Source organism: Monopterus albus, unplaced genomic scaffold (genome assembly GCF_001952655.1).
Source record: "Monopterus albus unplaced genomic scaffold, M_albus_1.0 scaffold251.1, whole genome shotgun sequence".
NCBI classification, from domain to species: Eukaryota; Metazoa; Chordata; class Actinopteri; order Synbranchiformes; family Synbranchidae; genus Monopterus; species Monopterus albus.
The window spans coordinates 475,488-489,065 of NW_018128131.1; the positions used below are offsets into that span (position 1 = coordinate 475,488).

Below are 13,578 nucleotides of genomic sequence, written 5' to 3' on the forward strand. Positions count from 1 at the left end.
TTTAAAAACATAATATCAATTGATTATTATTATCATATACTAATTATTATTATTATTCTTTATTATCGTTGTTTTTTTGGGAACTGGAGACAGCAGGCTGTGGACTGTATGATCTACATCGTCCCTGTCCTTGATTTGAACTAATGTTACCTGTGCATGAGCTGACTTTGGTGACTTCACTGAACCCTGTAAAGTAACCTGTTACAATGTTAGAGATATACAACAATAAAAAAAATGATTTGCTTAAACTACATACACTATTTAAAATAACCAATGTTATGAGCTTATAACTAAATGTTACCATGTGCTGAATTGTTGACCATATATAGTTATTGATTTGTGTAATGAAAAAATAAAAACTTTATGTAACCAGTTTCCGTTTGCCTCTGCTGTTGGCTCAGTATGCAAACCAACTATCCCAGGGTCTGTCACCACATACCAACCTGTAGTAAGTGAGTAGAGCTCAGCAGAAAGGAGCCAACAAGCAGTGACAATGAAGAGAATGACTTCAGTGTGTGATTCGTTCAGTGCCAGTACTTCTGCAAAGCAAAAGTTTACATGTGCTTCAGTAACCGGGTTACAATCGGCTTTCTTGAGCAACCTGATTTCCTAACTGTCATGAAAACAGGAAACCCGGTTTCCGTAATCGGGGTCAGGGATTAGGGAAACCTGATTTCCCCTGGTAGATTTCTACGCGTATGTATTAGGGTTTATCTACTGTATAGGTTCTTAAGCGTGTACTGTGTTAGATAAAAGTATCAAAGTATCACACAAAAACCCTCTCAACCATCTTAAAAGTATCAAACTATCACACAAAAACCCTCTCAACCATCTTTCTGTTGGACATACAAGGTGTCCTCTTCATATTTAACATGTAGTATGGACCCCTACTGCATATACATGTAGTTTTATAAAAGCAGTTGTTTCATTGCCTCAGGAAACCAAAATGCTCAGGTAAAGAACAAGTGGGATAAAAGATTATGAACTGCCAACATCCTCACTGGGTTAACCTGGTAATGTCTTTGCAGAAAGGAAGTTGATATGGTCTAAGTTTCCTAATAAAATCTTATTCATCTGTGAATGTTACAGTGTAATAAGAAAAATATAGCACTTGCAGGATATGAGCACAGCTTTTCCAATATCATATATAATCACTGAAATTTGTTACAGGACAAGGTGACACTTTGTCATGCTTTGGCTCAGCAGAGCAAAGACATCATTTGCTAAGAAAAATAGAGACAATGCCGGGGAATTTCAGACCATGTCCTATGCATCTTATCCCACACAACTTTTAATCATTTTCAGGACAGATACAAAAATGAGGTGAAGGAATAAAATGACATACATTAACAAATGGTTATCTTTTCCTTTGTGCTTTCAAAACCAATTAGCCTTTGTTTAATTCTCTCATTCATTCATGCCTTTTATTCCTGGGCCTTTGACATAGTAGTGATATTCAGATGAGATAGTCTCAGACATGAAGGTGGGGGCTTAGTGTATTTTGGTACTAGCACAACATGTCTGGCTGACTGTGGCCTTTGGTAGCCTGTGGTGTTGCACTGTAATTGATTAAGTCAATAGCTTTTCTAATTTAGCTGTCCTTGTTGCTCTTTTGCATATGATGCAAGGTTACTGTCATTCTTTGAGGAAGTCACCCCTCTTCGCTGAAAAGCTCCAAGGTTTATTTACACTTGTTGGTCTAGTGGTGTTAAAAGTAGTTATAAATGCCATGTCATAAGTACAGTATTGCATTCTTACTCGTCTGTGTAGAGTTTAGAGACACATCTGCACAGAGCTGTTGCTTGCACTCTGTCTTTGTTCCAATGGCTCAGTGTCTCAACATGAACTTGATCTGTAATTTGATTTGTGATTCTCCCAGTGGACTGACCTGTCTAATTAATACTTACATTAAGCAGGGAAAACATCCTTTCCCAGCTAACTGTAAATATTGTAATCTAGTGAACAAACAATGCTTTTTCATTACACTTGTAGTAATCTGATTGTTCACGGAATCAGAGTATTGTTTTCTTTTGTTTGCCAGAGTGTGTTTTGTCTTTGTGGTGATGCAGTGAGGAATTTATTGTTCGTATCTCATGTTCTACAGAATTGGCCCAGCCCTCCCAGGCGGAAATGATGGGGAGTGTGCGAAGCCACCGCTACAGCATTGTGTCCTCTGAGGAAGACGGCATGAAGCTGGCCACTATTACTGTCCCAAATGGCTATGGAAACGGCAGTGTCAACAAGGTGCACTCACAGCACCAACATCAGAGCCGCTTTGTCAGCAAGGACGGCCACTGCAATGTGCAGTTTATCAATGTGAGAGAGAAGGGCCAGCGGTACCTGGCAGATATCTTCACCACCTGTGTGGACATTCGCTGGCGCTGGATGCTGCTCATATTCTTCCTTTCTTTCCTGCTGTCGTGGTTGTTTTTTGGCTTTGTCTTCTGGGTAGTGGCCCTCTCTTACGGGGACTTAGAGAATGAGACTCAGGTGTGTGTTTCCAATGTGGACAGCTTCACTGCTGCTTTCCTGTTCTCAGTGGAGACTCAAACCACCATCGGCTATGGTTATCGCTATGTGACTGAGGAGTGCCCCATTGCTGTTTTCATGGTCGTCTTCCAAAGCATTGTGGGCTGCATTATTGATGCTTTCATCATCGGTGCTGTCATGGCCAAGATGGCCAAGCCCAAGAAGAGAGACTCTGGTGTTCAGCCACTATGCTACAGTGGCCATGAGGGATGGGAAACTATGCCTGATGTGGCGCGTGGGGAACCTGAGGAAGAGTCACTTGGTGGAGGCCCACGTCAGGGCTCAGCTCCTCAAGTCCCACACCACTGCCGAGGGAGAGTTCATCCCTCTGGATCAGATAGACATTGACGTAGGCTTTGACAGTGGCATTGACAGAATCTTTTTGGTGTCTCCAATAACTATTGTGCATGAGATTGATGAGGAGAGTCCTTTCTATGATATGAGCAAAGAAGAGTTGGAGATGTCAGAGTTTGAAATTGTAGTCATTCTGGAGGGCATGGTCGAGGCTACGGCTATGACCACTCAGTGTCGGAGCTCCTATGTGGCCAGCGAGATCCTCTGGGGCCACCGGTTTGAGCCGGTGCTCTTTGAAGAGAAGAACTACTACAAAGTGGATTACTCCCGCTTTGACAATACCTATGAGGTGCCCAGCACGCCTCATTGTAGTGCCAGGGAACTAGCTGAGAAGAAATCTAGAACCTCCAGCTCGAGAAACGCTTTTTGTTACGAGAACGAGGTAGCTCTCGAAAAAGTTGAGCTGGAAGAGGAGTTGGAGAAGAATGACGGGCAGATGAATGCTGCTGAGGTTGGTGCACTTGAGGACACAAGCACAGATGTGGTGTCAGACTCTGAATGCAATCTGGACTCTTTGCCTTTGGAATCAAGACCTTTGACAGTTGAATCAGAAATATGAAATAAAAAAAGGGGTTAAACACTACAATAGGGTATGTTAAGTTTAGCTTGAACCTTGGTTCTGATGGCTGTTGTTGATAATGCATGATAGTTTGTAAAAGAGTATGAGATACTTTGTGCAGACACAAAACCAAAGAAGAACTCCAAGGAGATACAAACATATTGTTTATAGTGAACATGGAGGTAAATTAACTGGTTGCACTGAGCTTGAGTGATAAAACAGTGTTAGATGTCATCTCTTAAACACTGTGCAGTCTGTTTATGTGCACACTGCCCTTATTAAGTGAAAATATATTAGTATAACAGCTGACTGGGTTCAGAAAAATGATTACTTTATTCATGTGCACTCTCAGGTTGCACACTTTGCATTGAGCATCCTGAAAAAGGTTTTTAGGTTTTTTAATGCCAACCTAAATTTCTGTGTTTTAACCACATGCATGAAACAGGTTACTGTTTGTTAATGAGCTGGTCTCTTAGCAAAGTATATTTCTAGTCTTTTTCCGAGTGGTGGTCTTGGTATGTTCTCGTGGCACAAGGCAGGGAAAATATTTTCAGTTTTTGAATACACTATGCTCCTCAACCTATCATCTCATCTCAGTATGGCATCTTTTGCAGCGCGTGCCTCAGTCCCAGCGGACGTTTTGCTTCGACTGAGCGCACATTGCAGCAGATGTCACAGGAAGAATAAGCAGTCAGAGGTGGTTCACTGTACCGTATATTACCACTTCTTACAGCTTCTATTGTGCAATATAGTTGAGTGGTAGTAGGCGACCCTGAGCCAAGATTATGAATGTTGCTGTTAAGTGCTGCTACGTTACATATTAAATGTGTAGAGAGAAATTGTATTATCTGTCTTTTGCAGTATCCATTTTGAAGAGTGTGATTCAAGTTTTTTTTTCAAAAGCCTTAGTGTCCTTTCTTCCTCACCAGTGAATTTCCCCTGAGTAACAGCGGAAATTCTTGTATTAACCAAAGTCCAATGTGTACAAAAGAGACAACCATAAATCATCTGCTAGTCGATGTTGTTTTGAAACCTGAACTTTTCCTCGTCTAACAGTAGTTGGCTGTTAAAGCATTAACTGATTTGAGTTGATTTTGGTATTGTTCATATTAACATCAGCGCTCTTGGCATGGCGGTCATGCAGGATTTGGATACAGCTTAGCTATCTCACTGTACCACTGCAGGTCTTATCATTGTGAAATGGGCTCTTATTTTGTCTTATTACAGATCAGGTTCACTTTCAATCACAAATCCTGAATGCAGGTAGCACACTTGACTTTAGTCTTATACAAGATTGAGCTTTAATATATTTTTTCTTTTACTTATTACTCTAGGTGTTATTGTGACACATTCATGCTTGGATAGTGTCAGTGGAAGCCAGAACACTGTACCGTCTGGTAAGGAAATGTATTAAAATGTTTTATCTGTTCTCACTGACACATCTCCTGTCTTAGGTCTTTTATAAACCAGGGTCTTCCTCCTTCCTACACAAACCAGAGACTGTACCATTTTTTAAAATGTTTGCAAATTATAAAGCAAGTACTGTATATTGATATTGCCGTTGATGAAAACTGTTCAAAAACTTTTTTCAATAAAAACATAAAAAAATTGTGATGTTGATGCATTGATTGTAAACAACAAATCAATTTCAACAGATTATACAGTGTTTACATTGTGTTCTTGCTCCATCACCTGCATCTGTTTCCAGGGATTTGCATTGTGACCCAAAACGTGTGACATCTGGAGCTGGTGAGCTGAGACCTAGTTGACTGTTCTAGCTAAGGATGCATATGCTGCTCCTCTTGATGAGGTCCAAAGCACCCATCAGAGAGGAGTGACCTGCCCTCAACACAGGTACACAGCACACCTGCAGAAGCACAGGCCCAGACTTTCCTGTTCTCTGCAGGATCTAGTCTTGTTGTTCATGTTTTCTGCTTGAGTTTGTCCCTGGGATCATTCAAAACTGTTTCTCCAACGCTTTTACCAAAAACTTAGACTGTTTTCCAAAGCAGAATTGGCCCAGCCCTCCCAGGCGGAAATGATGGGGAGTGTGCGAAGCCACCGCTACAGCATTGTGTCCTCTGAGGAAGACGGCATGAAGCTGGCCACTATTACTGTCCCAAATGGCTATGGAAACGGCAGTGTCAACAAGGTGCACTCACAGCACCAACATCAGAGCCGCTTTGTCAGCAAGGACGGCCACTGCAATGTGCAGTTTATCAATGTGAGAGAGAAGGGCCAGCGGTACCTGGCAGATATCTTCACCACCTGTGTGGACATTCGCTGGCGCTGGATGCTGCTCATATTCTTCCTTTCTTTCCTGCTGTCGTGGTTGTTTTTTGGCTTTGTCTTCTGGGTAGTGGCCCTCTCTTACGGGGACTTAGAGAATGAGACTCAGGTGTGTGTTTCCAATGTGGACAGCTTCACTGCTGCTTTCCTGTTCTCAGTGGAGACTCAAACCACCATCGGCTATGGTTATCGCTATGTGACTGAGGAGTGCCCCATTGCTGTTTTCATGGTCGTCTTCCAAAGCATTGTGGGCTGCATTATTGATGCTTTCATCATCGGTGCTGTCATGGCCAAGATGGCCAAGCCCAAGAAGAGAAATGATAGTGTTCAGCCACTATGCTACAGTGGCCATGAGGGATGGGAAACTATGCCTGATGTGGCGCGTGGGGAACCTGAGGAAGAGTCACTTGGTGGAGGCCCACGTCAGGGCTCAGCTCCTCAAGTCCCACACCACTGCCGAGGGAGAGTTCATCCCTCTGGATCAGATAGACATTGACGTAGGCTTTGACAGTGGCATTGACAGAATCTTTTTGGTGTCTCCAATAACTATTGTGCATGAGATTGATGAGGAGAGTCCTTTCTATGATATGAGCAAAGAAGAGTTGGAGATGTCAGAGTTTGAAATTGTAGTCATTCTGGAGGGCATGGTCGAGGCTACGGCTATGACCACTCAGTGTCGGAGCTCCTATGTGGCCAGCGAGATCCTCTGGGGCCACCGGTTTGAGCCGGTGCTCTTTGAAGAGAAGAACTACTACAAAGTGGATTACTCCCGCTTTGACAATACCTATGAGGTGCCCAGCACGCCTCATTGTAGTGCCAGGGAACTAGCTGAGAAGAAATCTAGAACCTCCAGCTCGAGAAACGCTTTTTGTTACGAGAACGAGGTAGCTCTCGAAAAAGTTGAGCTGGAAGAGGAGTTGGAGAAGAATGACGGGCAGATGAATGCTGCTGAGGTTGGTGCACTTGAGGACACAAGCACAGATGTGGTGTCAGACTCTGAATGCAATCTGGACTCTTTGCCTTTGGAATCAAGACCTTTGACAGTTGAATCAGAAATATGAAATAAAAAAAGGGGTTAAACACTACAATAGGGTATGTTAAGTTTAGCTTGAACCTTGGTTCTGATGGCTGTTGTTGATAATGCATGATAGTTTGTAAAAGAGTATGAGATACTTTGTGCAGACACAAAACCAAAGAAGAACTCCAAGGAGATACAAACATATTGTTTATAGTGAACATGGAGGTAAATTAACTGGTTGCACTGAGCTTGAGTGATAAAACAGTGTTAGATGTCATCTCTTAAACACTGTGCAGTCTGTTTATGTGCACACTGCCCTTATTAAGTGAAAATATATTAGTATAACAGCTGACTGGGTTCAGAAAAATGATTACTTTATTCATGTGCACTCTCAGGTTGCACACTTTGCATTGAGCATCCTGAAAAAGGTTTTTAGGTTTTTTAATGCCAACCTAAATTTCTGTGTTTTAACCACATGCATGAAACAGGTTACTGTTTGTTAATGAGCTGGTCTCTTAGCAAAGTATATTTCTAGTCTTTTTCCGAGTGGTGGTCTTGGTATGTTCTCGTGGCACAAGGCAGGGAAAATATTTTCAGTTTTTGAATACACTATGCTCCTCAACCTATCATCTCATCTCAGTATGGCATCTTTTGCAGCGCGTGCCTCAGTCCCAGCGGACGTTTTGCTTCGACTGAGCGCACATTGCAGCAGATGTCACAGGAAGAATAAGCAGTCAGAGGTGGTTCACTGTACCGTATATTACCACTTCTTACAGCTTCTATTGTGCAATATAGTTGAGTGGTAGTAGGCGACCCTGAGCCAAGATTATGAATGTTGCTGTTAAGTGCTGCTACGTTACATATTAAATGTGTAGAGAGAAATTGTATTATCTGTCTTTTGCAGTATCCATTTTGAAGAGTGTGATTCAAGTTTTTTTTTCAAAAGCCTTAGTGTCCTTTCTTCCTCACCAGTGAATTTCCCCTGAGTAACAGCGGAAATTCTTGTATTAACCAAAGTCCAATGTGTACAAAAGAGACAACCATAAATCATCTGCTAGTCGATGTTGTTTTGAAACCTGAACTTTTCCTCGTCTAACAGTAGTTGGCTGTTAAAGCATTAACTGATTTGAGTTGATTTTGGTATTGTTCATATTAACATCAGCGCTCTTGGCATGGCGGTCATGCAGGATTTGGATACAGCTTAGCTATCTCACTGTACCACTGCAGGTCTTATCATTGTGAAATGGGCTCTTATTTTGTCTTATTACAGATCAGGTTCACTTTCAATCACAAATCCTGAATGCAGGTAGCACACTTGACTTTAGTCTTATACAAGATTGAGCTTTAATATATTTTTTCTTTTACTTATTACTCTAGGTGTTATTGTGACACATTCATGCTTGGATAGTGTCAGTGGAAGCCAGAACACTGTACCGTCTGGTAAGGAAATGTATTAAAATGTTTTATCTGTTCTCACTGACACATCTCCTGTCTTAGGTCTTTTATAAACCAGGGTCTTCCTCCTTCCTACACAAACCAGAGACTGTACCATTTTTTAAAATGTTTGCAAATTATAAAGCAAGTACTGTATATTGATATTGCCGTTGATGAAAACTGTTCAAAAACTTTTTTCAATAAAAACATAAAAAAATTGTGATGTTGATGCATTGATTGTAAACAACAAATCAATTTCAACAGATTATACAGTGTTTACATTGTGTTCTTGCTCCATCACCTGCATCTGTTTCCAGGGATTTGCATTGTGACCCAAAACGTGTGACATCTGGAGCTGGTGAGCTGAGACCTAGTTGACTGTTCTAGCTAAGGATGCATATGCTGCTCCTCTAATTTGGAGCAGTGGCCCAAATTCCACACTGCTAGCTGTTGGAGCTCACACCACCATTTACTGTAATTCACTAAACAGACTTACTCAAGTTCTCTGAAATCCATGAGCCACTGTGTTAAATCAGTCGGCTCCTCTTGAGGCCAGTGACAGCAGAGGAAAGAATGTATCTTTCTCTTTCCCCAGCCTCCTTCAGTAAACTCTGGAAAATAGATGTATTCTCCCCCACAGAGCTTTTTGAGGAATGTGTCAATGTGTAATATTAGTTGGAATATAATACTGTAGAATTATTATTTCTTAAAATAAGTTTGAATGAACACAAGTACAACATACAAAAGCCTTAATCTTGCCCTTATCTTTTTTAATCCTAAATTTTTTTCACTTATTTCATGGATTTCCAATAGAAATTCTAGTCTTATTGATAATGATCTGGCTGCAAAATCACACGGACAAACACACTGCATAATAAACCAGTACAATAAAAATGATGCAACCCTTGTGTGATTCCCCTACCAGCTCCTCTAATCCAGCATAAATATGCGTAAAACACTATAAAGCAATAAATGTGATCAATAAGGCTGTATTACAACATCTGTCAGTAAATTTAGTTAGTTTCCACTCACAACTACATTCTGCCAGCATGAGACATAGTTGCAGAATCTATTGATCAGGAACATCCGCTGGGAGCCAGTGAGCTGATTTGATTTGGTTGCACATAGGAAGTTGGTGCTGCCTCTGGGCTTTTTCCACATTAGCCTTTGTATGCAAATGTCCCAGTTGTACATATAATAGTTTAATAAAGTTCATACACTATATACATCATGTGACATAATGGAAGTGAAAGAATTTTTTACATTTCTTTGAGTTTCAGAAATGAATTACAAGTACAAACCATAGTGTGACATAGTGAATGTGACATTAAATACATGTAAAAAAAAATGTGTATGCTAAGATTTTCATCCATCTTTGTATTAATCTTTGAGTCTTTGTATGTGACCGAATTTATGAGAACTCAGAAGTATCTTAAATATTAAAATATAAGTATTTTTATTTAGCACAGTTTAGCTGTTTTAAATTCAATAACATTGAGTTCAGTTTTTGTGAGACAAAAACCCAAAATGATCGATCTCACATTTATACCACACCATCACACAAGTCATGACACAGATGTACACAAAGCTAAAAGTGAAATAGAAACCAAAGAAGACCTTGTCCACTATGTCGGCAAACGTCTCTTGTGTCTTCTGTTCCAGTTCCTTGCTCTGGGATACTTCCAGGATGCTGACCACCTTTTTGAGCAATTGCTTGATCTCCTCTGGACCATCCAGCTTGATAACACTGATGTCAGCTTTGATTTCTGTAGCCATTAAAATACCTTTTTTTTTTGTTTATTAAAAATCAAGACTGTGTTTTCAGCATGTTAAACAATGATGTCTTCCTCACCTTCATCCTTTTTCTTTTCCTTGTGTCTTGTGATATGGGCCATAGGCCAGGAGAAAAAAGTAGTGCGGCCTTCTTTGGACATCCGTGTTAGCACCAAAGACTCCAGCATGCTCACCACTAAGATCACCAGAGAAACACAGAAGTGGATTCCTGCAGCACAAACCAATGGTTAGTGACTCACAATGTGATGGTGCTCGTACAGTGTATTTTGTTGTGCCTTTTGAGTATGTTTGTATGTTTCATGACATGCATGCGAGCTGACTGACGGATGACCGGGCTGCACTGGGAGTCTCCTGGGAGCTCATCATTGAGGATGCCAAGGAACATGGTGAAGCTGAGCACCAGAGTGACTTTAAAACCGTTGCGTTCGCCGCCTCCCACTGGCAGGGCAAAGCTGACCATGTCAGCCAGGACGAGAAGAAAACTGGGCAGCAGTAATGTGATGAAGGGGTTGCCATATTTCAGGCTAAGTGACACCTGAGGAGTATGGATCACACATTTTCATGGTTGTAGAAGGATTTCCTTTTTGCTGCAGCCCAGTCTGAAATCTGAAATTTTTTTTGTGTCCCACCCAAAACTTTAAACACAAGTCTGATCAACACGTGATACTGTATTTTTATTACATAAACAGAACAGTTTCTTTGTTTCGTTCTTTTTAAAATGTATGCATTTAATCAGAAATATTTTATGGACATTTCAAGTTTAATCGCAAAATTGAAAGTTAAATACACTTTTTAGTCATATATTGTATAATGACCTCTGACGGACCACCTGCAGTAGCGTTACAGCCCACCAGGGGTCGCGGGCCACACTTTGGAATACAATGGCATACAAAATTTTCTACTTCTGTCTTATGCAAACTGGTGGCAACTTAAGTGTAAAACCTGAATGTTGTCTTTATTTTACAACTTTATTTACAGCATGTCCAATAGCATCTGTCTTGACTAACAATGACCAGCATATTGTATACAGCATATGTTTATAAAAAACAACAACAAAGAGTAAGGTATTGTTGGTTAAGGCTACAGTATGTAACTTGCTTTCAACTATTTTTATAGAAATATGCTCCAAAACTTGCCTTAATGTGGAGAGGTGCTGTGGAAGCCTCCTGTGACCTACACCCACAGGCAGCAGTGCAGAGATAATAGTTTCTAAAAGGCTTTGAGCAGGATTGGCCTCTCTAAGCATTCATAGATTTTCAGTTATTTCAGCTTGATCAGTAAGTTTTGTTGCATTCTCATTTGTTGTAATTTCATAATGACAAATATGTGAAGAGCTGGGCAGAGCGTGGTGGAGTGTATCAGATTGTAGTAGAGCACAGTGGAGCAGGGAGAGGGAGCGCTGGGGGGAGCAGAATGGGTTGATCTGGACTTTCATGCTAGTGCTACATTAAGTTACATATTTTAGCTTTCAGTAAAAAACAAAGGGCTGCCACACTTTGCAAAATTTATCTTGTTAGTTTTCATCACAGTGAATCTAATACTCATCGTTTTTAAGAAAAAGAGTAAATCTCTAATCCAGAGTTAAAGGAGGGAGGAGCGGATTGTGTCTAGCTGAGCAGAATGAATGTTCTAACAGTGAAACACAGGCCTGCAGTGCAGCTGTGTCCCAGAAACGGAGTCACGCAAATATACCACAGTAAGTCTATAAATGACTATGTGACAAAGAAAAGTGCAAAGCTCACACTTTGGTAATTTTGCACAAAACATGACTGAAATGAAAAATAGTGGCAGATAAAATTTTTGTTTTAACAATTAAGTGACTAAATGTTTTATTTTTAACTCAATCAGACATATTCCAATCTGCAGGAATTTGGTAAATAATTACTGAAATGACTATCTCCTCATGTTTGGTAACTTACCAGGATGTATGTGTGTTGATTTCCCTTTGACTCGAAGGACACATTGGTAGTTTTCCAGTCTCCCTGGGAACCACCATTCAACCGCAAATCACCAAATACCAGCTGTGTACCACATCCTGAAGGAAATCAGGTATTTTGCATTTAGGACATAGTATTTATGCTCCTTTCACACTAAATGACACAATAATATTATGACAATGCAAAAATAAATAGGACAGTTTTTCTAAATTTAAAATTCACAAAACCTGTCATGACCAAGGACAATAAGAGTTGACACATGTTCAAAATGCTGAAAATAAGCCAGGAAAAGCCAGTTTGCCGTAAACCTTGGATTAATATTTGTATAACTGAATTGCTGAGGTTACCGTCAAAGGACCATGATTCGACTGCGACGGGACAACTATCATCAGCGAAGGGATAGTTGAACATGTTGACTTCACAGTCCACCTCCGTAGTAACCAACACAGTGTGCCTCAGGGTGCCGTTACTGTATACCAGCAGGTCCTTAGAGCCATCCTCTATAGAGGTTTGTAGTCTACACACATAAGACACATCAGATGTTTCAAAAGAATTTCAAGAAATCCATGAATTGAGTTAGTGCTAATAACTGTAAGCTCTTATGTCATGTAACTGACTTACCCATTGGCTATTTGGAGCTCTGGGGTCCAGACATTGTCTGCTGGCAGAACCACCTCATCATAATTATAAACTGATGTGTTCCAACTCATCTCAGGGTCATTCCATATCTGCGGTTTGAAATCAAAATTATTGTGATTGAAACACTTTTGTTGTTGTTGTTAATTTAAGAGTAAAGTAAGTAACTTACAAGTGTGGCTTTCATATAACTTGTTAGGAGGAGCTGCTTTGTGCTCTGTTAAAATTAATAGCAAGCAAAACATTAATGCACAATTAAAGACAATTCATTTTAATAATTGAAATGATAAAAGTTCTGAGAGATCTCAGTTACCTCCTCCATAAAATGTAAAAGCCAATACTTACAACTGACAGTGTTTGGTACTCAATGACTGGCACATATATCGTATGATTGCAGTTTTGGTACTGCGGTTGAGATGAAATGTTTTTATTTATCAGCATTTCAGCCAGACATCTGCGACTTGTGCAGGTGGAGTCATCAGATCTACATCCTTAAATTGGAGACAAATGTGAAACGAAGCTCGGAGTATTTTCATAAACACTCACATAGTCAACAACATCTTAAATCATTGTTTTGTGAGATAAGTTACACTTACCTATTGTTAGAAAACCCAGTAAGAACACAAACCTCCCCAGACTGTGGGCAAAAAATCTTAACTTTTTTGAATGCATCATCACAGGAATCTGACTATTCATCTTCTGTTATGACTAATAAATGTATTATACATCGACCAGCAGCTGTGTCGGTTTGTCACCCTCCCTGTCTCCTGTCCTTTCTTTATCTTTTCAGCCTGACATAACACTTAAATAGGTCAGCTGTCTGTGACGAACAAGCATATATTCACAACACTCCTCATCCTGTGTGGGGAAACAAGATAATATGACTGGCCAACAACAATATGTAAGAATACCTTTCCGTGATCAATTAAACAGAGCTCAGCTTGATTTGGTCTGTTTACCTGCCAGTAGGTGCAGGTACCTCCAGCTGCTGTTTCTCTTTATGACTGGCTATGCTGCTCTGCATTACA

The 13,578-nt window shown here is 40.4% G+C and overlaps 2 protein-coding genes and 1 long non-coding RNA gene across 3 annotated transcripts; all 3 read left to right on the forward strand.

The window, feature by feature from the left end:
• Nucleotides 1-2,115: 2,115 nt before the first annotated feature.
• On the forward strand, nt 2,116-4,369 carry LOC109972230 (inward rectifier potassium channel 2-like). The gene is given in 2 exon segments (XM_020620949.1): nt 2,116-2,693; nt 2,695-4,369. Coding segments are annotated over 2 exon segments (1,311 nt in total). The 5' UTR covers nt 2,116-2,130; the 3' UTR covers nt 3,443-4,369.
• A 940-nt stretch (nt 4,370-5,309) lies between these two features.
• On the forward strand, nt 5,310-7,719 carry LOC109972229 (inward rectifier potassium channel 2-like). The gene is given in 2 exon segments (XM_020620948.1): nt 5,310-6,043; nt 6,045-7,719. Coding segments are annotated over 2 exon segments (1,311 nt in total). The 5' UTR covers nt 5,310-5,480; the 3' UTR covers nt 6,793-7,719.
• Nucleotides 7,720-7,993: 274 nt separating this feature from the next.
• Nucleotides 7,994-9,923, forward strand: LOC109972232 (uncharacterized). The gene is made up of 3 exons (XR_002276662.1): nt 7,994-8,189; nt 8,501-8,541; nt 9,846-9,923. It is a non-coding gene; the product is annotated as an uncharacterized LOC109972232 (long non-coding RNA).
• Nucleotides 9,924-13,578: the final 3,655 nt, after the last annotated feature.